The sequence below is a fragment of the Bemisia tabaci genome, chromosome 5, assembly GCF_918797505.1.
Source record: "Bemisia tabaci chromosome 5, PGI_BMITA_v3".
Taxonomy (NCBI): Eukaryota; Metazoa; Arthropoda; class Insecta; order Hemiptera; family Aleyrodidae; genus Bemisia; species Bemisia tabaci.
Genome location: NC_092797.1, coordinates 44457319 through 44478462, shown reverse-complemented (window position 1 = coordinate 44478462; position 21144 = coordinate 44457319). Strand labels below are relative to the sequence as shown.

General features: G+C 39.8%; 1 protein-coding gene across 1 annotated transcript in view; it reads right to left on the bottom strand.

Moving 5' to 3' along the window:
* Window positions 1-21144, bottom strand: part of LOC109032208 (uncharacterized) — a 123473-nt gene that overhangs the window by 51883 nt on the left and 50446 nt on the right. The window contains exons 2-3 of the mRNA XM_019044223.2: window positions 11031-11199; window positions 8374-8616 (exon numbers count right to left, since the gene is read on the bottom strand). Coding sequence (XP_018899768.2) covers window positions 8374-8616; window positions 11031-11196 — 409 coding nt within the window. The 5' untranslated portion in view covers window positions 11197-11199. The remainder of the gene's footprint in view (window positions 1-8373; window positions 8617-11030; window positions 11200-21144) is intronic.

The following is a 21144-nucleotide window of genomic DNA, read 5'->3' as shown; positions in this document are numbered from 1 at the left end:
ATGCATGACAGTCCATCCAGTGCATTGAAAGGCAATAATTCCATCAATGAACATGACATTCGTGAATTCATCAGAGTAGTGAGACACGCGCTTTTGATTCTTTTAAATCCTTTTTACCTGGTATTCATGCACAGATTCATGTCATTTAAAACGATTTTATTGTTGCTAATATCTATTAATAATTTGGTTGACATAAGTTTGATTGGACATAATACGGCTCTCTCAATATATTTTGTAAGATTATATGGACTTTTACCATTAAATTGTTTCAGATGTTTTAAAAAACACTGATTTAAATGGGAATCGCAAATGTTTCAGAGATCTAATTCAGTTGTAAGTTTGGCTGGTATCATCGAGGATATTTCGAATCATTTTAAAAAATGACCAGGAGACCAACCCCCGGGGCGCCACGCGCCCCCAAGAGCCGCTTTGCGGCCAGCGAAATCGTCGATATCGGCGGTTGGCGGTTAATGAGCAAATAATCTTATTTGAATAACACAACGTTGTTTCAAAGAAAAATTTCCTGCCAAACAATATTGTTAATGACTTACTCTGAATTTTGATTCCTTCTTCGGAATTCGGCGACCTTTGGCCCGTCTTACTCTCCTACCTCACCCCGTCCATCGCATCTTAAAATGATTTTATTAGAATAGAGAGGGTACCCATTATTCAGTAGGTTTTTAAACTTAAGACTCCTTTTTGAAATGTGCAGACAGTTTTGGATACTATTCCAATTGTTGCTGTTCAAAAATCAACCTTAAAACAAGTTTTTACAACGTACTCTAAGTTACCAGGATTCTGCCCTTCGTAATACGCACGAGTGTTTCTACGTTAGTCTCTATTCATGCATCCTGATACCTCTCGTACTGCCGTGCTAAGGAAAAATGCCGTATGAACCTTCAAGCGTTGCCAAATTTCCGCATGTAAAACACGAATTTCCTGGTACACCTATGAATATTTTTCTTTCAAATTTTCAGAGAATTTTGTTCGCACTGCGTTCTAAAGTTCCTGAGAATTTCAAGGAAAAATATCCATAACTTTCCTCAAAAATAAACATTTTAGACAAGGAAATGTGGCTACTCTCGAATGTTCATACGGCGTTCTTCCTTAGCACGGCGGCGTGGGCCTCATTGTTTTTTTACTACCGATTCTCAGAAATGTGCTTTCTAATTGATGATACGCGTGCCCGCGGGCAAATTCTAAATTTCGAGGAGTTTTGTGATGATATTTATATCCATCCTCGATAGTATGTGATACAGCTTTAACTCGATTGAAATGATACGAACCTGGAGCTTAGAGTACTAAGCGGGTTTACGGGCCGAAAAGCCGTAACATTTGATTGTTCTCAATCTTCAAGGCTTGTATCTTGGGCTGCGTCAAAGAGTAGGCCAGAAATGTCATGATTTTAAGATGAGCGGATTATGACGAACGAACGATAAATTAAACGAAGATTTTGGGTCATGCTGTCACTTGCAGTTTTATGAGTCCGTCATTGAATCCCTTTATCTCTATAGTAACATACACTGCAAGTCATGATTCTGTGATCTTAGACATGGACCTAAAAGTGTTTGCAGGAATTTTCGTACTTTACATGCATATATTCCAATCAATATTAAAATTTATAAACAATTCTGAAACGAACAAACGACAACCGACAAGAGACCCTACAGTTAGTCCAATATTTCCCCTCAGTTTATGAGAACCACGCGTTTCAACCAATAGGATCGCTCCATACTCCCTAAGTCCTCTTTGTCCTTCAATTTCAATAATCAGCCCACAGGACATCAACACTGCCGTGCTAAGAAAGAACGTTGTATGTAATGTACATTCGAGAGTTGTCAAATTTCCCCAAATGAAACATGTATTTTTGACTAAATTTATCCATATTTTCCATCAGAATTTCCGGATATTTTAGATTAAATTGCGATCAAAATAGTTAGACTTTTCGGATATCCTTCGTAAATTCGAATTTTATCAGAGGAAATTCGACAACATATCAATGTTCATACGGCGTTCTTCCTTAGCACGGCAGAACATACCTCATGAGTGGAAAAGGAGGTATCTGAAATTTGACGCCAGATCACCGTTTACACAAATTCACACCAGGTTGATGTGAGTGAACTTAATGAAGCTATTTGAAGGATGAATGGTCTACTTTAAATCCCGAATGATCTGCCGCGAGGCCGTTATCTGGCTCGGCGCGGCTAAGGTGCAAAGTCACGATCCGGACGCGCCTCGAAATCAAATTGCGCGGAAGTATAATGATATTATCACACACACGTCCACGGCAAATCCATTTTTTTATGCGCCCCATACACAATTATACACGCCGTAAACAATGACTCATTTAGTTCGAAACTGCATTGTGGCTGGCGCCCACGGATAACGGGCCCGGGACACGGCGGGGTATCCTGCCGTTGCTAAGGAAGAACGCCGTATGAGCCTTCAGACGTTGCCAAGTTTCCTCCGATAAAAACCGAATTTACTGGGAAAATTGCGGACATTATTTTCCTAAAATTTCAGACAATTTTGTACGCAATTTAATCTAAAATATTTGAAAATTTCAAGGAAAAATATGCATGAATGTAGTCAAAAATACATGTTTTATCAAGGGAAATTTGGCAACTCTCGCATGTTCGTACGGCGTTCTTCCTTAGCACGGCGGTATCGCCTCCCGCCACCCCCTCCTCTGGAGTTGCCGAATCGGGGTGATGGATTTTTCAAATTTTTCGCGTTTTTTATTTTAAAAATTAAAAGGAGTCTTTTAACTTGGGTTAAATAGTTCAATGGAAAAAAACCGATCGAAACTTTAAGCAGAAGCGACTGTTTTTTAGTTGTAATGTGAGGCAACTCAAATGGAGAGACTTTAACGCGGGATGAGGAATAACGACAGGGAAACTCCCAACCACGTTTCTCGGTTTGCGACGTTGCACAACTCCTGTCGTATTTTATTTTTTGAATGGAAAACTACTCAACGGCTATTTTAAAAACTGCCATAATTTTTTTTTTTTCGTGCGGAGAAAATTCTGTGAAAATTTAACAGAGCGATGTTGATTTTCACCTGTAAAAAAGTAAAATGGGAGTAGAGATTTTTCAACACCGCAAACGAGATACGTGGTTTGGAAATTTCTCTGTCGACGAGTGATCAAATTTTACGGATTAGGTTACTAAGAAAATCCACACAATTTTTTCATACAGAGATACATTTAAACGCAAAATGTTTGTTTTCAACTGAAGTTACAAGAGTTCTTGGAAGGTATTAAGTCAGGCTGACTTACAGCCGGTACATCGCAAATTAAATTAGGTACATACCACAATTGCATTGAGTCTCCATTGCAGGGGATGTTTCATTTGAAATTTGAAATCCCTCTCTAGCACGAAATGTTTACCCAGATAAAAAAATTCTTTCGATTTAAGAATGTTTAATTGATTGATAGTTTCTTATAATTTGATTCTTGTCTCTTTCATTACATACACATGGGACTCTCGCACAACTTATATTTAATCTTTTCATACCACGGGACGAGGAAAAAGTCAATTCAACCGTATTTAATAGTAAATTAAATGGAAGTTTCACAATTCCATAATGAGGTCCGTTTAGTTGACCATTTCTACCACTCGTTTGGATTTACCCCGCATGATGTTAATGACAGGCAGAGGAGGGTTCCTTGAAGTCATATCATACTTTGTAATAAGGCTGTAAAACATTCAAGTTTAAAGCCTTTTGTAAGTTTTCAGATAGAGTTTAGACTTAAATAGCAGCTTGCATTGTTTCCATGCATTTTACGCAGGATATACTGATTAATTAGCGGATTCTATCCTCCCAACAAGAGCCTTATTGTGCCGTCACACGATATGAAAAACTAGTCGTCTTTAATCTGGCTGATTAGTATTTATTACGCCTTTTCTCTTTACTAATGGAAAATCCTACGTCGTATTAAGTTTGCGCACCATGCAATTGCCCAGAGTGTGCGATAAGATATGTGTACTTTTAATGGGTTTAAGCGGGGAAAAGTGCTGGTTTATCAGCACTATCTGGCAACCATTAAACATTCGAGTAGGCCCACAGGTTCAACTTTAAGTGCAAGTCTCCGCCTAGTCAAAGCCGTAATCAATACGGACGTGTTCTTGATAAAAGGAAGTATATCTATAAGGTATGCGTGTAAAAGGGTATCCCTTTCAGCATAAATATGTCCAATTCTGCTTTAGATACAGATTTATTTGGTCATTCGTAAGATTTTAAGTGTAAAATTGATGGAAAACAGGGGGAAAAAATTAATTTTACGCTAAAAGATAGAGGCTTCGTTCATGGTTTTGTCGATCGTTTTGTCCATAGCTTTCAAAAATCAGCGAGCAGGCTGTTCAAATTCAGTGCCTCTAAATTATTTTATCTCCGCTTGCGAACCGGTCGCCTGTGCGCACAGTGGATCGAGTCAATTAGAGAGGTTAGACATGAAATTGTTGACTAAATCTGCAAATTTTGATGTTCATTTAGTCATATTTCAAGGGGTGCTTCTGGAGGCAAATCTCACGAAGAAACCAATGGAGCCACTTTTAGAACCTCAAAGTTTTTATCGGAGTTAAAGCGCTTAAAATTTTCACATTTTGTCCGACCTCTCCTGACTCGATCCACTTGGAGTCTCTTTATACTGAGAGTCAAGACAACACCCCCTCATGGAGTCACAGACGGGAATAAAGATTACACAAATTGAACGTTTTTCGTAAGCTTTGATCGGCCCATTCTCAAATTCCTTTCTCCGTCCCTTCTCTCATTCCGTTTGTTCCTTGCCGAACCCGTGATTCCTTGGTCCATTCCAGATTATAATCTTTGCAATCGGTGAAAATGTAATCTTTATTCCCGTTTGTGACACCGTGAAGGCCTAAAATACGGGAACCAATCAGAAATGGATTCACATAGTCTTGACTCTCAGTATAAAGGGACTCTAGATCCACTGTGCGTCGGTAAAAATTCCGCGAGAGTGCAAAATGGATTTGATAATTTGTTGGAGCGGGTGCCGGCGCGCGCGGTGTCGCGGCCCGTGCTCAAAAATCCGCGGCGCTCCAGGTTTGATCCGGGGCCTGGGCGGCGTTGTTTACCCGGCGTTGTGGCGCGAGCGCGAGCGAGCGGAGGGCTGCGGTCGGCGCGTCGCGAGGTGTAAGCAGCAAGCACATCGATCTGTAATTGTTGCACTCAGAGAAAGCTCACGTTACGAAATAGTTGCATAAACCAGCACCGCTCTCGACGCAATTGGGCTGAAACGAATCCTCCGAGTTTTCCTCCGGCCGCTGATCTCGGCGTCATAACGTCGGCTGAAAACCGTAGCCCCGGTGCTTTTTCACTCTTTTCTGCTCATGAAATGTAAAGAAAACCCTCTACAAAGCATTTTTAGAAGTTTTTAATTAGGATCAATCTAAGTGCACAAGACATTGACAATAATGCAACACTGAAACGTGGGCAGTTGTGAGTTCATTTTTCAAAATACTCCAAGTTTTTCACAGATATTGTTTGGAAGGACTGGGGTATTAAGTGTCTGAAAACCATGGCTTGGATGCTTTTTAACTCTTTCCTGCTTGTAAAATACAAAGAAAAACATCTGTGAAAAGTTTTCATTACACTGGAAAAAAAAGTAGCTTGGATCAAGCATGATGATTCTTGAATTTGCCGCCAAGAATTTTTTTTATCTTGCTTTAAGCTGACTTTTTCTTGATACAAGACAAATAAGGCTTGGGTTAAGCAAAAAAGTAGCTTACATTGACCAGAAAAATTATTGATTTAAGAAGAAATACTTCTTGGCGGCAAATTTAAGATTCTTTTTTTTCCAGTGTAGAATCACCGTAACTGCGCCAGACTTTGACAATATTGCAACATTGAAACGTGGAATTTTGTGAATATATTTTCCATCATACTTCGGGTTTTTCACGGAACGTTTGGAGAGATTGAAGCATTAAGTAGCTGAAAACTATAGCTGGGGTTGCTGGGATGCTTTTTAACTCTCTTCTACTCATAAAATGCAAATAAGAACCCGTATGAAGCATTTTCAGATGTTTTTAATTAGAATCCGTATAAGCGCACCAGACATTGACAATAATGCAACATTAAAACGTGGAATTTTGAGAGTATATTTTACAAAATATTCCAGGTTTTTAAAGTTTGAGGGATAACAGCATTAAAGCGTTTAGTAATCTGTTGAAAAATAGAAAAATGGGAGGAAAAATTATTGTTTATGTGAAGCACTAGACCTCAATTTTGAATATTCCAGTATGGAGTCCAATTTTTTTTGTGGAGTTCACAAATGTTGATATGAATTATTTCAGTCAAATACGATGATTTGTCAAAAAATGAGTTTGAGGTCAAATTTCTTTGTGAATTGGCAATAGACAAACCAAAAGGATAAAAATATTTTTTTTAAAAAAAAATATGCGACGGATAGGACATTTTTCTAGCGCGCATTCGAAAAGAGACACCACTCAAAAAAACTATACTAAAATTTACATTCCGAACGGAATGATTCCATTCCATAGTAATATGCTCCCAGTTATGACTGTGTAATGTAACCTATCCTCTTTTGTTTCGTTATTATGATCAAGGTTGCCTTTTTAGGGTTGCATTAAACTTTTAGAGCCCGATTCAATTATCACCGCAGGGAGCAAGAACACCGAATATCCATCCATGAATTCAGAAATTCAGGTTCTCTCTCTTCACGCGTTTTGATCCGGGTGTCAGCGGCTTTTCGCGGCGGCCGTCGAAATGTAGCGCTCAGTTATCTTGAGCGACTGCGATGAAATTAAATCAAGATTAACGATCACAGAAGTTGGCAACCGTGAAATTAAAAGTCACCGGTTCGTTAAACCAACAGGATTGTTAAGTACCGGACCAATTATCATTCCTATCAAACCGCAGTCCGTATTTCTCAGTGAGGAACAATTTGTAATGTCTTAATTAGTGCGACAATCAGCGTAGGGAATCGAGAAAATAGTCGGCTGCAATATAGGAAAAACTGCAGCTGCGATAAATGAAATAAAGACGCACTGTGGCATGGGGCAATCCAAGGATATACGAGTAAGACTGACTCAGTGTCCAGAAACACGAACATTCAGCTTTTAGACAATCAAGCTTTTTACTTAAAGTATATAATAATTAATTCGATGGGATTGATTTGGAGACTTTAACGCTCGGGTAGAAAGATAGACGTATGGAATCTCAGATGACTATTACGATGGAGATACAACACTTGCCGTCGTACAAATGGGAGATCGCTATGTGCCTCCGTGAGAGGTTGGCTTGGAGACTTAAACGCTCGGGCAGAAAGATAGACGTATAAAATCACCGAAGTTTACTGCGACGGAGAAACAACACTTTGACCACTTCTTTTGCCTCAATGAACCAATATCTTAACCAAATTCCGCATTGAATCCATTCTTCGTCGATCTCAAATGCGAATAAATTTGGTAATATGAACAGAAATTCTAATTCGTCACCAAAAATCCATTAAGAATTCACCATATCAGTAATATGGTATTGTTTTTGGTACAATTTTACCACATTCTTTCATCAAGCGCAGTCAAATTATAGGTAATTTGTAAACTTGTTTTTCAACATTATCGTCGATACGGTTAAGTAGAATTTTCTTTAACTGTTAAAGATCGGAAATTCCCGATGTTTGGTCGACCTACCACGATTATTGATAATTTTGCGGGTTTTCTTTTCTCCATGCTGATTTTCGTTATTACTAGGCATATCTTTAACGCTGTCGCCTTCACCGGAGTAAAGGAAGGCGTTGACCCACAGAGTTTAACTACATTTTGCAATGCTCTGAGGAAAAGTTATTGCTTATAAACCAAATGGTGGTTCATATGGAACACTACTAATAGTAGTAAAGGAAATATATAATAATAGCACATATACCTTGTACCACCACATTTATATACCTTAGTATGATACAAGATACCTTGGTTCACAGACCGAGAATCATTAATTCATTTACGACTATTAGTGGTGTTCCATATGAACCACTAATTGGTTTATAAATCTATGGATTTTTCTCCGTGTGAGACACAGTAATTTCCGGTTTATTTTAAAAACAGTATAAATGTCGTTTTTTTCTTCTTTTCTTCTTTTTCTTTTAACCTAAGAGCTTTATGGAGCTCAAGATGGTCGTGTCAATCAGTAATGATTCCTCTGGTGGCCTTGTAGTACCCATAAAAATACTCCTCCTTCCGTTAGCGAGCGTTTTACCGCAAAAGCGCGATCTTTGGCGCGGCAACGCCGTGACGGCGGCGGCGGGCGGGCGGGCGGGCGGCGCGCGGCTCGCAAGGAGGAATAAACGGCGGGCGGGCCGGTGCTGGTGCGATGAGGAGGAGAAGGTTAATTACCTCTGGTGATGTTGTGCCTGGCGAAGTCGTGAGCCTCGTCGAGCGACGGTGCTGCTTCCTGCGGCGACGCCGGGTACGACGTGAGCCGGAGGAGTCGGCTATCCTTGGCCGGGGCGATCGGCGACAGCTCGACCGGCGACGCCGCCTGCGCTTTCTTCGGGCTCACGATCGAGGGTGACTTGAGCTTCGTCTTCACCGGCGCCACCCACGAGACCTCGCCCGCAATCGAGTCGCCCTGCACCCCTGAAACCAGAGTTAAGAAATTTCGTGAAAGATTATAAGAAGAAATTTCAAGGGGAAAAAAGAAATTTCATGAAATTTAAGAAATTTCATGAAATTTAAGAAATTTCAGTGGGAAAAAAGAAATTTCATGGAATTTCTTGTGAAATTTCACGAAATTTCATCCGATGAAATTACTTTTAGCAACTCTGCCTGAAACAGAAACAAAGGCCAACTTTGAAATCAACGCCTCGCAAAAGATGCTTACTGCCACAGATAAAGAATAAGAGGGAATCTCCATTAATCTCTTGGTGACAGGGTGGAAACTTTTACGTTTTGGGGTTCAACACTCCCTTATGGATAATGCTGTCGTGCTAAGGAAGATCGCCGTATGAACTTTCGAGAGTTACCAAATTTCCTTTGATAAAACATGTATTTTTTATAACATTCATGCATATTCGGACTACATTTTGCAATTCGGAACTAAAAATTCCAGCCTAGTTTAAAAACAACGTATGTGCCATTAGTTTCCCTATGCCTATAAATGCTTTTCCAGAAGAACCAGAATTTATAGTTCCAAATTGCAAAATGCAGTCCATTTTTCCTTGAAATTTTTCGATGTTATAGATTAAATTGCGTATAAAATTGTTTGAAAATGTTGGAAAATAATTATCACTATTTTCCCAGTAATTTTGGTTTTTATCGGAGGAAACTCGGCAACGTCTGAAGGCTCATACGGCTTTCTTCCTTAGCACGGCAAAATGGAGCTCTCGCGTGTGTCAAGGATTTGCAATTTAAATACTGATTTCTTTGAAAAATTTCGCGAGAAACATTATGATGCCACTGGTTTTCTCTTAAATCAACTTCAAATTAAAAAAAAGCTCTCGAAGTTGAGGCCAAAATGGAGGGAATATCCCACGCTACTCTGAGAGTCCACCTCTGTATCTAGTCAAACTCTCCATGCAAAGATAGGGAGCCAATACATTAGAAGGGTTGACGTGTTTTCAGTTTTGGAGTCCCCAAATGAAGTGGCAACCCTGTTAATGTATTTTCTACCTATCTTTGCATAGACAGATTGTCGTGATGTAGAGGTGGGCTCTCTAGCGTGGGATATCCCCTCTATAATGGCCTCAACTTCAGAAGTTTTTTTTTTTTTTGGAACCTTGTTGATTTCAGAGAAAACCAGTAGCACCATCGTCATTCTTGTGAAATTTTACATAAGAATCAGAAATTAAACCGCAAATTCCTCACACTTGCAAGAGCTCCATTATACGGGAGCAATAGTCATCTTACTTATTAGGTAGATAATGAGCTCCGGGTGACGTCATGAATCAAATTATTTTACCAATCTTAGATTAAGAGCTAGATAAATTTTCTCGAACAACTGAAAACAAACATTTTGGAGCTGCAAGAGTCTCCCAGACCTTTTTAATAGAATATCATCCTGTGCCGCCGATACAGATCCCTCTAGATGATATCCCCCCCCCCCCCCGAAGTTCCTAGTTTGACCCATTGTATTTGGCACCTGTTGCTGTCACTTGGTTCTCTTTTGAAAACCACTGCCCATTTCTTGTTATTATCAAATAAGTTACAGCAAGTGAGTAACTTAATATTGTAAAAAATTCAAATGAGAAAATTTACTTGTTTATCGGGAAATCATTACAGAATCAGAATAACCTGAGTACCGTCTCAGTATGATTACCACGGCGCTCTTCTATAGCATGACGAAATAAAACCAAGCACATTCGATTGAGATGCGGCACTGACACTAGCGCCTAGATGCAACTATTCGTGTTCGATGGATATCCGTGTCATATGCAAAAAATTGAAGGCGCTCCAGCTTCCCTTACCCACATTACATTCAGTTATCTAAAGCATTTACTTCAATATAGGGAGTATGAACACCGCGGGGTTCATTTTCCTAGCCTTAATCTCTGCAAGTCTATAATACAGTTATTGTTCTTATATTTTATGAACGAGAACGGGAGCTGGGTACACTGAAAAAAAAAATCTCGGTGTATTTACTAAGAAAAGGGTAAAATTACCAAGAATTCAGGGTTCTATTTGATCCCAGTTTTTTCTTGGTAAAATTACCATTTTTGGAATTGGTAGTTTTATCGAGAAATCTCGGTAAAATTATTGAACTTTCTCGGTAATTTTACTGGACCTTGGTAAAAACGCCAATATTTTTTATCGACTGTGGTAGAATTACCGAGATAAAATGGCAAAGTTATCGAGAATTGATTACCAATAAAAGTGGTACTCTTACCTGGAAAAGAAGTAAAAAAACCGGTTTTTAGGTAAGCTTACCAGTCTGTCTTGGTAAAATTACCAATAATGGTAAAAAAAGTGAGATGGTGAAGGTACCAACGGACCTTGGTAAAAACGCCGAGAATTTTTTTTCAGTGTACGAGAAGTTGAAAGATGGAAACAGTTACCTTTTATGTAGTGTTTATTCGGTTTGGAGGGGCCTGAGGAGGCGTGGACATGGACGAACTCCTGCCCGGGCCTGGGTTCCGTCACCAGGTCCACCTCCCTCCGGGGCTCCTTCTGTGCACTCGCTATAAACAGACATGTCGCCAAAATCCCCGCCCGTATCAACATAACCTGCAAAAAATCATAAACGGGAAAATCAGTGATAGATTTAGAGAAAGAAACAACATAGAAATAGAAAAAAACATCGGGGAAAATATTCTGGTATACCAGGAAAATTTGCGATTTTCGCAAAAGCTCGGAATTTTTTGAGTCCCTTCATACTGAGAGTCAAGACAATGTGAATCCATTTCTGATTGGTTCCCGTATTTTAGGCCTTCACAGTGTCACAAACGGGAATAAAGATTACATTTTCACCGATTGCAAAGATTATATTCTGGAATGGACCAGGGAATTATGGGTTCGGCAAGGCACAAACGGAATGAGAGCTGAATGAGAGAAGGAACGGAGAGAGGAATTTGAGAATGAGCCGTTCAAAGATTACGAAAAACGTTCAATTTCTGTAATCTTTATTCCTGTTTGTGACTCCATGGGGGGGGGGGGGGTGTTGTCTTGACTCTCAGTGTAAAGGGACTCTAGGAAATTTGAGAATGCAACGACACATTCAATTTTCAGTTTTATCTCCTTTTTTTTTTGTTATAACTTCTAAGAGCCGGGCTCGTTTTTCAAAATTTCTGTTGAGTGTTGCGTTTTTCCAAAATCTCCCCAGATTTTCAGTAGGGTTTAAGCAAAGAATTTTGCAACCGATGCACGATCCTTCTCTGCACCTACATAACCTATTTGGAGAGCATGTCTCAGGCTCCTGGTGGAAACGTGACGGTCTTAGGCAAATTAATTAGCGGATGGGACTGAACTGGGTTAGTGCAACTTCACTGGCGGAGCAAGAAAGTTGACGCGTGCCGGGAACGAGTTTAAGTTTAGACTTGCAGAAGCAGACGTTACTTTTCCCCCGCGAGTCCAAGCCTTGTTGCCAAAATAGACAATTTTCTCGTATTAATGTTGGAAGATGATTTTGACTGCATGGAGCTGTAATGGAAAGGAATCAAATCAAATTTGGAAGAGGATTAACCAACAGTAATTTTTTGCTGAACAAGTCAATATACAGGGTTATTAAAAAATCACGCACCACTAGACATAACTTTGGTTCTAATTATGCTGTCGATTTGCGGTTCAAGACGTTTTTCCTCATATCGAGGAGGAAACTTGTCTAGGTACTTTCCAGTTTTTGATCCCCTCGGGGGGAGGAGGGCGGGGGGCAACTCAAAAATTTCAAAAGGCCACAACCCCCCTCATGGCCAGTGGTGCGTGACTTTTGAATAACCCTGTATGATTCCAGTGAAGAACCCAAAGTTGAGAAAAATCATAAAGAAGTGCTTATTGAATACTTTATCTCTAGCATTCAGGCTCTTAGAGGAAAATAACATCAAATCTCTTTTCCTGCGTTGATCTGGATATGATTAAATTCGATTCTTTTGAACTTGAAGCGTTTGTATTTATGTTCATGTTGCTGCCATCTCAAAAAGGGATAAAAGTATACCGCGAACTTAGACTTCCTTTGAAGTTATCTAAAAAAGAGAAAAACCGCCAATTTGAATTAAAAAATGATTGGTCAATCAAAAATTTAGAAGTTATTTTGTAAACTATTCCGTAAATCAATAAAACTTGAGGATTAAATTGCTACAGATGAACAGTGGATAAAAGAATTATGATTTGAGACTTCGTATTCTTGAAGTTAAAGACGCAATGTGCCGTAGAACATCTGTTTGTCCGAGTTGGCAGCATGTAGATTAGCCAGACCAGTGAGAGGATTAAATCAAGAGCAAGGTCAAAAAATCCGTCTGCAGAAGGGTGTAGCGTTTTTGCAGTCACGAAGCTTGTTTCTAACCTGATTTGACGCTTCCGCCCGTTGTATTGCGAATTTCCCTTTTTCGTTGCAATCAGCATTGCTAATCAGGGGCAAAGACTATAATTGAGGGTGAGGGAATTGTCTTGATGGCTTCGAATTATTAGGAGGATGGGACCAGGGAGAGCGCTTAGAGAGGAGAATAGTTCTTCAATTTATCTCGGCTAAAAACGACCATGTTGATGGAAGAAATAAGGTACCATCTTAACGCCAACATAGAGACTTCAACGCAGAGGTAGAAAAAACACCGAAGCTGTGGGCCCAAATAGTCTTAATTTGTCGTTTGGCTAATATTCCTCCTGAAAAAGACCATATTGGTGACAATGGCGTGGCAAGCGCTTTGCGATATATCGATTTATCTACCATTAAACCTATGGAAACGGATTGATAAACAGGGTGTTTGCAACGAACACCTGAATAATGGATTCTTTACCTTAACTTCAAATGGCGAAATATCGGCAATCGGTCGCCAGTGATTGGTGAGCGGAGTTAAACATGTTACCATCTTGACGCCAAGACGGAGACTTTAACGCAGAGGTAGAAAAAACGCCGAGTCTTTAAGCCCGGAAAAGAGTCGCAGTTTGTTTTAAAATATGAGTTTTTCCAAGATCCCTGCTTAAAAAAATCTTGTTGGTGAAAGGTGGTACCATATTCACGTCAACACGGAGATTTTAACGCAGAGGTAGAAAAAACGGTTTAATATCACCATGAGTTTTATCTGTTAAAGTGCAAGTTTTGTTTGATTTGGTCAGTAATTTTAGTCAAAGAATACATTTTATCCGACTGAAAAAATTGAACACCAGGCTCCAAAGGGTGTCTTTTTTGAGGCCTGGGTTTAAATTTATCATTAAAATATTACCGACAACACAGTAAAGTTATACTTCCCAAAATTAGGCCTTAAAATATCACCCTCGTGTACGTAAACTTCGCGATCATATTTCGTCAAAACGCGTCGTCTCGATATTTTAACTTCAACGAAAAATCACGCTGAGGAGTCTTTCGGCCACCAAGACAAGCTTACGCAGGTTTGCCAATCAGGCAGGAACCATTTTACATAAAAAAAATACAAGAAAACGTAGCGGTCAGGCCGTTTGATGGCAGCAGTGCCCCAGAGTCTAACCGGTGGCATGTTGACACTATGATCCTTAAACCGGCCGGTTTCACAATGATTCAATCGACCGTACAAGTGACCGGCAGTTCTGCCAATTTCGGAACAACACACAAAATTTCCTCGTACAAAACTGTAGGAAATAGGCGCATTTTGACACGAAACGGCAGCATCGGCGGTCAGTGTTGCCAATTTACACAGTTAAACATGCTTATTTCACAGGTGATAAGAAGGGCTTTCCGCCCTATTTGACAATCCGTCAAGTGACTTGAAGCCGGTGCATGTGCCTGAGGCTCGGTCAGTGAGTTTTCGTTCAACATCCTCACAATTCTTCTCCAACCGGTTTCAATAAATCCGTACAACTTTTACTTCCTTCATCGATCATTCAAATTTGTCGGCGAGATCCTCCCCCCTCCCTCTTTGCGGAGTGCACGCAGGCGCGGGTAAAAGCACGCAGGCGACGAAATGTCCGTTTAGCGACACGCAGATTCGGCCGGTCCAGATTGCTGGCGCCACAAATTGAAAAAGAGCTTTGCCGTGTGAATGGATCAGTTGCGTGCGTCACAGACCCGTTTTCTGCGGGTTGAGTTTTAAAATTGATAGACAAAACGATAGACAAAGACAGAACGGAGCGATCCTATTGGTTAAGCCGAGCGGTTCTTATAGGCGTAGGGGAAAGATGATGGACTAATTAAAGGGTTATTGTTGAGTTTTGTCGTTGATCAATCTAAAACTTACCCTCGACGTTCATTGCAACCACCCACTTCCAGCGATAGGATCGCTCCATTGACCCTTTGCCTTCTTTATCTGTAGCTTTGTCTATAAATTTTAAAATTAGCTTACTGCTGGTTATCCTTTGCCGATGAACGAACCTAATGGACGCCAGGTTTCAATCGCTAGGTTTTCACTTTCAAGACATTGGCTTTGATATTGCCCTGTGAAAAACACGATGGATGCCATCATCAGCTTCTGAGTCAGTCCAGAGTAAAAACACACCATTACGGCCTAAGCATCATAATGGTAAAAAAGCACTGGCTCCATATCACATACAGTGTGAAGTAAAGGAAGCCAGGAAAAATCCAAAATTGGAACCAGAGAAAAACGAAGTATCCACAAATTTTTAATTTCTATACATGATTTTCTTCGATTGAGATACTTATCAATAGGCATATTTTCCAAATTTCGAATTTTTTAGACAGAAAGCGCAGCTAAGAACCGGCCTTTTTGACGACGCCAATGGATTTTCTCTCCGTAACGATATCAAATGCGGATGAAGGATCAAATTTACCAGTCCGAATTCACTATTTTAAAGTAGCCCATAAATGTAATGAAATCAACAAGAGACATACTGCACACTTCAATTTTTCGATTACATCCGGGAGAAATCAAAACTCCATTTCAATTTCCATTCTCGTTAACTTTTTATAGCAGGACATACCGCTTAGAAAAATCTACTTGACTGGTGCTGGCGTAGAAGTGCAACATATTCTTTTAACCTTACCTACCGTTCTGAGGAAAGTTTCATTTATTGCCTTTCAAAACGTCGCAGATGCACTCTAATGTTTTATTCGCGCTTGAATGAAACACAGGCTGTAGTGTCGTTGTGAAAATAATAAACTCGCACGTAAAATACAGAACTCATATCTCTTGAGAGCGAAGTTTAGGCGTGGGTCTCAATGGAGAGTTCCACAACCGCAGCCTCATGGAAATTCCTTATCTTCTTTCAATAAATGAGGAAAGCTTGTTGTTTTATCGGAGCTTTGGCGAAGTAACGCATTATTACAACTTTTCAATTAATTGAAACTTTTCCTGGAATCTTCAAAATTCCTAAATCGGAACTTTCACGGAATTTTGGGATTTATCGTAATTTGACCAATTTTTTAAAAATCAAATTTGACGATCTTTGGAACTAAATCCGGGCGTATTTCGAAGTTTTGCCGCGGAATTTTTCTCGGAACTTTAAGAAATCGGAATTATTTCCAGGAACCCCGGAATCTTCGGTAAAATAAAATGACAGCACTGATAAAATCCGGGCCTATTGCGAAGTTTTTCCCGGAACTTTAAGAAACCGGAATTAATTCCGGGAACCCCGGAATCTTCGGTAAAATAAAATGACAGCACTGATAGAATCCGGGCCTATTTCGAAGTTTTTCCCGGAATTTTTCTTGGAACTTTAAGGAATCGGAATCAATTCCGGGAACCCCGAAATCTTCGGTAAAATAAAACGACAGCTTTGGTAAACGCCTAGCCTGGACGTAGACAATATCTCATCGCACTCAACCAGGGAGTAGTAAAAGTGCAACATGAATCTTCCGGAGAAAAAGTGCCTCTCGCGCGCGGATTAAGTCGTGAGTAAGGATCTTTTGTCATTCAAATGAATCACAGACTGCAAACATTATGGAATGCGTTTTCTAGCGGGCGCATCGTGGAACGTTTAATTTCTCCTCGCTCGGAAAGGAGCTGAGTTGGCATTTGAGCAGAGCCCCTCGCAATAATGAATATGCAAAAACTCCATCAACTATCGATCCCCAACAAATTGAAGAACCTTATTCGTTCCTTATGGACTCCCATTATTCTTCGGAAGAATAAACATCGACATAAAGCTGCTGCATTACGCCATTTAGTCGCTAACGTAAAAATCACGTTTGATCTACCTTGCTATGGAAAAGCGCCGTATTAGCCTTTAGACGTTGCCGTATTTCTTTTCATAAAAAACGAATTTCCAGGTAAAATTGTGGATATTTTTTTCCAATTTTTCAGTACATGTTGTTTGCAATATATCTGATCTAAAATATCTGAAAATTTACAAGGAAAATATGCATATATTTCTTCAAAGATAACTATCTTATTGGGAAGATGCGACAACGTTTGAAGGCTCATAAGGCGTTTTTCTTTAGGACGGCAGTGTTTATTTCTATAATACTGTGTGAAAGTCTGATTACAAAGATCAGGGTTGAATATAAGAGATTCTCCAGAGAGGGGATAGTTTACGCCGAGGTCAAAAATATTTAAAGTTTGCGATAAATAACGGTTCCTCGATAAGCAGTCCATAAAAAGAGATCCTATTATTGGTGTACCACAAGTTCGTGAAAATAAAACTCATTCTATTTGGTAATACCAGTATACAGACGTATTGGTTAGTTACTCCATATTGCACCGATCACCCTCTCACATTAAACAAATTCGTGAGTAAATTTGATCTTAATAAATCTGCTTCCAACACACATGTGACGTCATAAGTTCGTTTGACATCAACTGCTCATTGCCATCACTGCTCCATGCAAAGAAAACTCGAAGGATATTTCAAATAAAATCTGATTAAAATCAAACTCACCGAGGAAAGTTTAAAAAAAAGTGCCTTTTTGGGCTCCATCACAGCTCGTCATTTCTCCGACGCAAGAATGTATCTCCACTCAAAATATTCTCAAAAAATACGTTTTTTATAAAAATATGACTTGACAGTATCGTCTAAAATTTTCATGATTTTTCCGAGTAATCCGAAGAAAAATCACTGAAACCTTCAGTTAGTTATGCTCAACAGTTTCCAGATAAAAGTTCTGTTTGCGCGTGGGAATTTGCAACGTTAAAACGCAGCTACCTTCTTTCGTTCAAAAAACGATTGGAATGGTTGCACGTCATCAACAGTCATCATTCGTGACGTCACTCAACATTCCAAAGCCCACACCTTGCTCTAGATTGATTAACGAAGGGCACAAGGTCAAACTAGAGAACACGCACAAAGTAAGTGAGACAGGAGGGTGCTGAAAAACCCACGGTTGGCGATGATACATAGGTCCATTTCAAGGAGATCGACCGCAGGGCGCATATCACTTCCTTCTTGGACGAAAGCTACGAGCTCCGGGGCTGCGACCTTTGATCGAAGGAGCAATAGACCGCGATCTCGCGGGGCGGAACTAAGCAGTCCAGGTCGGCATTTGGAATGGGAGCCATTATGCAGATGGGGACTTTTATGGGACTTGCACGCAATGAATTTACACAATCGAAATGACGAGTTGGCGACAGCAAGGCGCGTGATAATGTAACGATCAGATGAGGTGCGCGCAGTTTATTTGAGCTGGGACCCAGATCCGCCGTGCTAAGGAAGAACGCCGTATGAACATTCGAGAGTTGCCAAATTTCCTTTGATAATATGTTCATTTATGAGGAAACTTATGAATATTTTTCCTTTAAATTTTCAGGGACTTCAGATCAAAATACATAGAATATTCTCTGAAAAATTGGAAAAAAAAATATTCGTAAGTTTACCAGAGAATTCGTGTTTTATCGAAGAATATTTGGCAACGCCTGAAGGTTCATACGGCGTTTTTCCTTCTCTGCCGTGATAGCGAAGAGAGCAGTAAGTGCATGTCTGTATCAGCCATGATTAGCCCATGCTTTTTTGTTTCTCGAGGTTCATCCCAGCGTGCACTTACTGCTCTCTTCGCTATCACGGCAGAGATGTGTCTTAGCCAGTCTTAACAGCTCTACGTCGTTGATGCGTGTTTAGTCAAACTCCTCGCTAAACATACACACAATATATTCTTTGCATTAAATTGATGAGGGCACAATATCTTAGAGAAATAATCTTCAGTTTTTCATACGGCCTACTAAAGTTTTCAGTTCAGAAAACTGAATTTTTTAGTCGGCGAAGCAAAGTCAGTTCAGATAACCGTAGTTTTTATCAGTACTAAGTTTTACTGAGTTTTCTATTTAGTTTTTTAATAAGGCTCATGTTCTTTACGTGAAACTTCTGTTCTCTGAACTAAAGTCCGGTTCACATGACTGAAAACTTTACATGGACTGGAAACTTTGGTGGGTCATATGAACGGAAGTTATCAGCTCTTGTAACCGAGGTTTATTCCTCCAACAGTGATCGGAAGAAGAAGGAAAATGACAAGAAAAGAGAGAATTAGAGAAAGAAGATTAAGAGGAGGATGGAGGAAAGGCTCATGCTGTATGTTAGTGTATGTTTGCCATGACCATACCAAAAACTAAAATTGATCTGCAAGTTTTTTTTTATTTTTTTTATTTTCTTTGTGTGTGTAGCAAATGTTAAAGGTAAGTTTTCAAAGTCAATTTTTCCCGTTAATTTCAGGAACGACAACAAAACCAATTAATTTGGTCTGTCCACAGCACCCGTTAAGCCAGCTGACTCAAAATTAGGAACCTGAGGGTGGCACCATACGGGTGCAAAATATCGATTCCTTTTTTAAGTTGACTTTGGGAATTGTCTTTGCCGGGAGGGTTAAGTATAAAAATTCAAAATTAAAAATTGAAGTTCAAATTGAACTTTCTCCAGAACGTAATAATTGTATCGCGCCAAGTACTTTGTTACAGGCATTATGTCATTTTAAAACATATTATGCTCTGCTATGAAATTTCGACTGTTAAACGATTACTGCAATCAAAGTGGCCTTGGTTATCGAAAAATTTGTTTTATTATGACGTCTAATATTTCAGTAACTTGCGAACGTACAGAATAACAAATGAGCTTTAAAATCTCAATGTCATGGGCTAGAAATGTATCCCAGTTTTACATAAAAAACACTAGCCAACAAAAGAGAGATAGCTACCGGTGCAAAAGAGCAATGTCCAACCACTGAGAATAATCGCTCGTGACTGGTCAACTGAAGGTCGTTTTGCTTGACCCTACTTTTTTCTGGATCTAGGATTGCTGGATCACCTTAGTTAGCGCATCAACCTCATCGGTTATCTGTCCTGCACATCGTAATACTCTGCTAAGGAAAAACGCCGTATGAGCATTCGAGAGTTGCCAAATTTTCTCCGATAAAATTTTATTTTCAGGAGGAAGTTGTGCATATTTTCCCTAGGAATTGTCAGGTGTTTTAGATTAAACTGCAAACAATATTGCCTGAAAAATTGGAAAAAAAAATATTCATAACTTTCCCAGTAAATTCCTATGTTATCAAAGGCAACTTGGCAACGCCTGGAGGCTTATACGGCGTTCTTTTTTAGCACGGCAATATTGTAATCTCACCTAATGCCTAAACATCCTTGTTACTTTTACTGATCTGGAGCAATCTCGCACTCTCTTGAGACTACATGCTGCGCGTGAGCTATGTTCCCAACGGCGGCGGTCTTGAGAGCTGTTTCCTGGACGCCTTCAAGGGCAACACGCAAAGCACACATTGTACATCGACACCGCGACAAGATCGTGTGAATTGCCCCAATAATGGTAAAACTTTGGCTCAAATTCACGTAAACCTCGCGTCGCCGAGAAGGCCGCTACGGTCGCGGATTGGCGGAATCGGAGGTCTCTCGTAAATTTTAGAGACTCGTACGGTTTTGACCTATATCGTCGATGAGAATGATTTCTAAGAACGCAAAAGTGATTTTGATATGGATGCTACTGATCAAAGTCAGGTCAGCAACGTTATACGTTGCCTAATTTTTCTCTCGTCTCAATTTTTGTTCCGTTGTCAAGAAACTAACTTGTACTTTGACATTTTACGAATACCAGCCGAGATAATGCAAAAAAATAATGTTAACATTTCGACTGACAAGACTTTCGACAAGACTTTTTCGACAGATATCAGTGTAATAATCTAATTATAGTAGTAAAATTCCTACTGGTCACCCTACTAGTAAGTAACCCCCGTTTTTCAATTCAACTCCTAGGAAGTGAACGGTGGAAGGAAAATCGAGCGATTTTTCCACAGGTCATTGGTGAGTACTGCCGTGCTAAGGAAGAACATAGTATGAGCATTCGAATGTTGCCAAATTTCCTCTCAGAAAATATCCGTTTTTGAAGAAAGTTATGAATATTTTTCCTTGAAATTTCTAGACTTTCTAGACCAAATATCCAACAAAATCCTCCGAAGAATCGGAGGAGAAATATTCGCAAATTCTGAAAGTTCCTTGTTTTTCGAAAGGAAATTTGGCAACGCCTGAAGGCTCATACGGCGTTCTTTCTTAGCACGGCAGAGTAAACCTGGGTCACGATAAACGAAGGTTAAATGTCATTACCGCAGGAGCGATGAACCGGCTAGAAATGCAGTTCTTGATTAATTGTAGTGTAGTGTCAAAA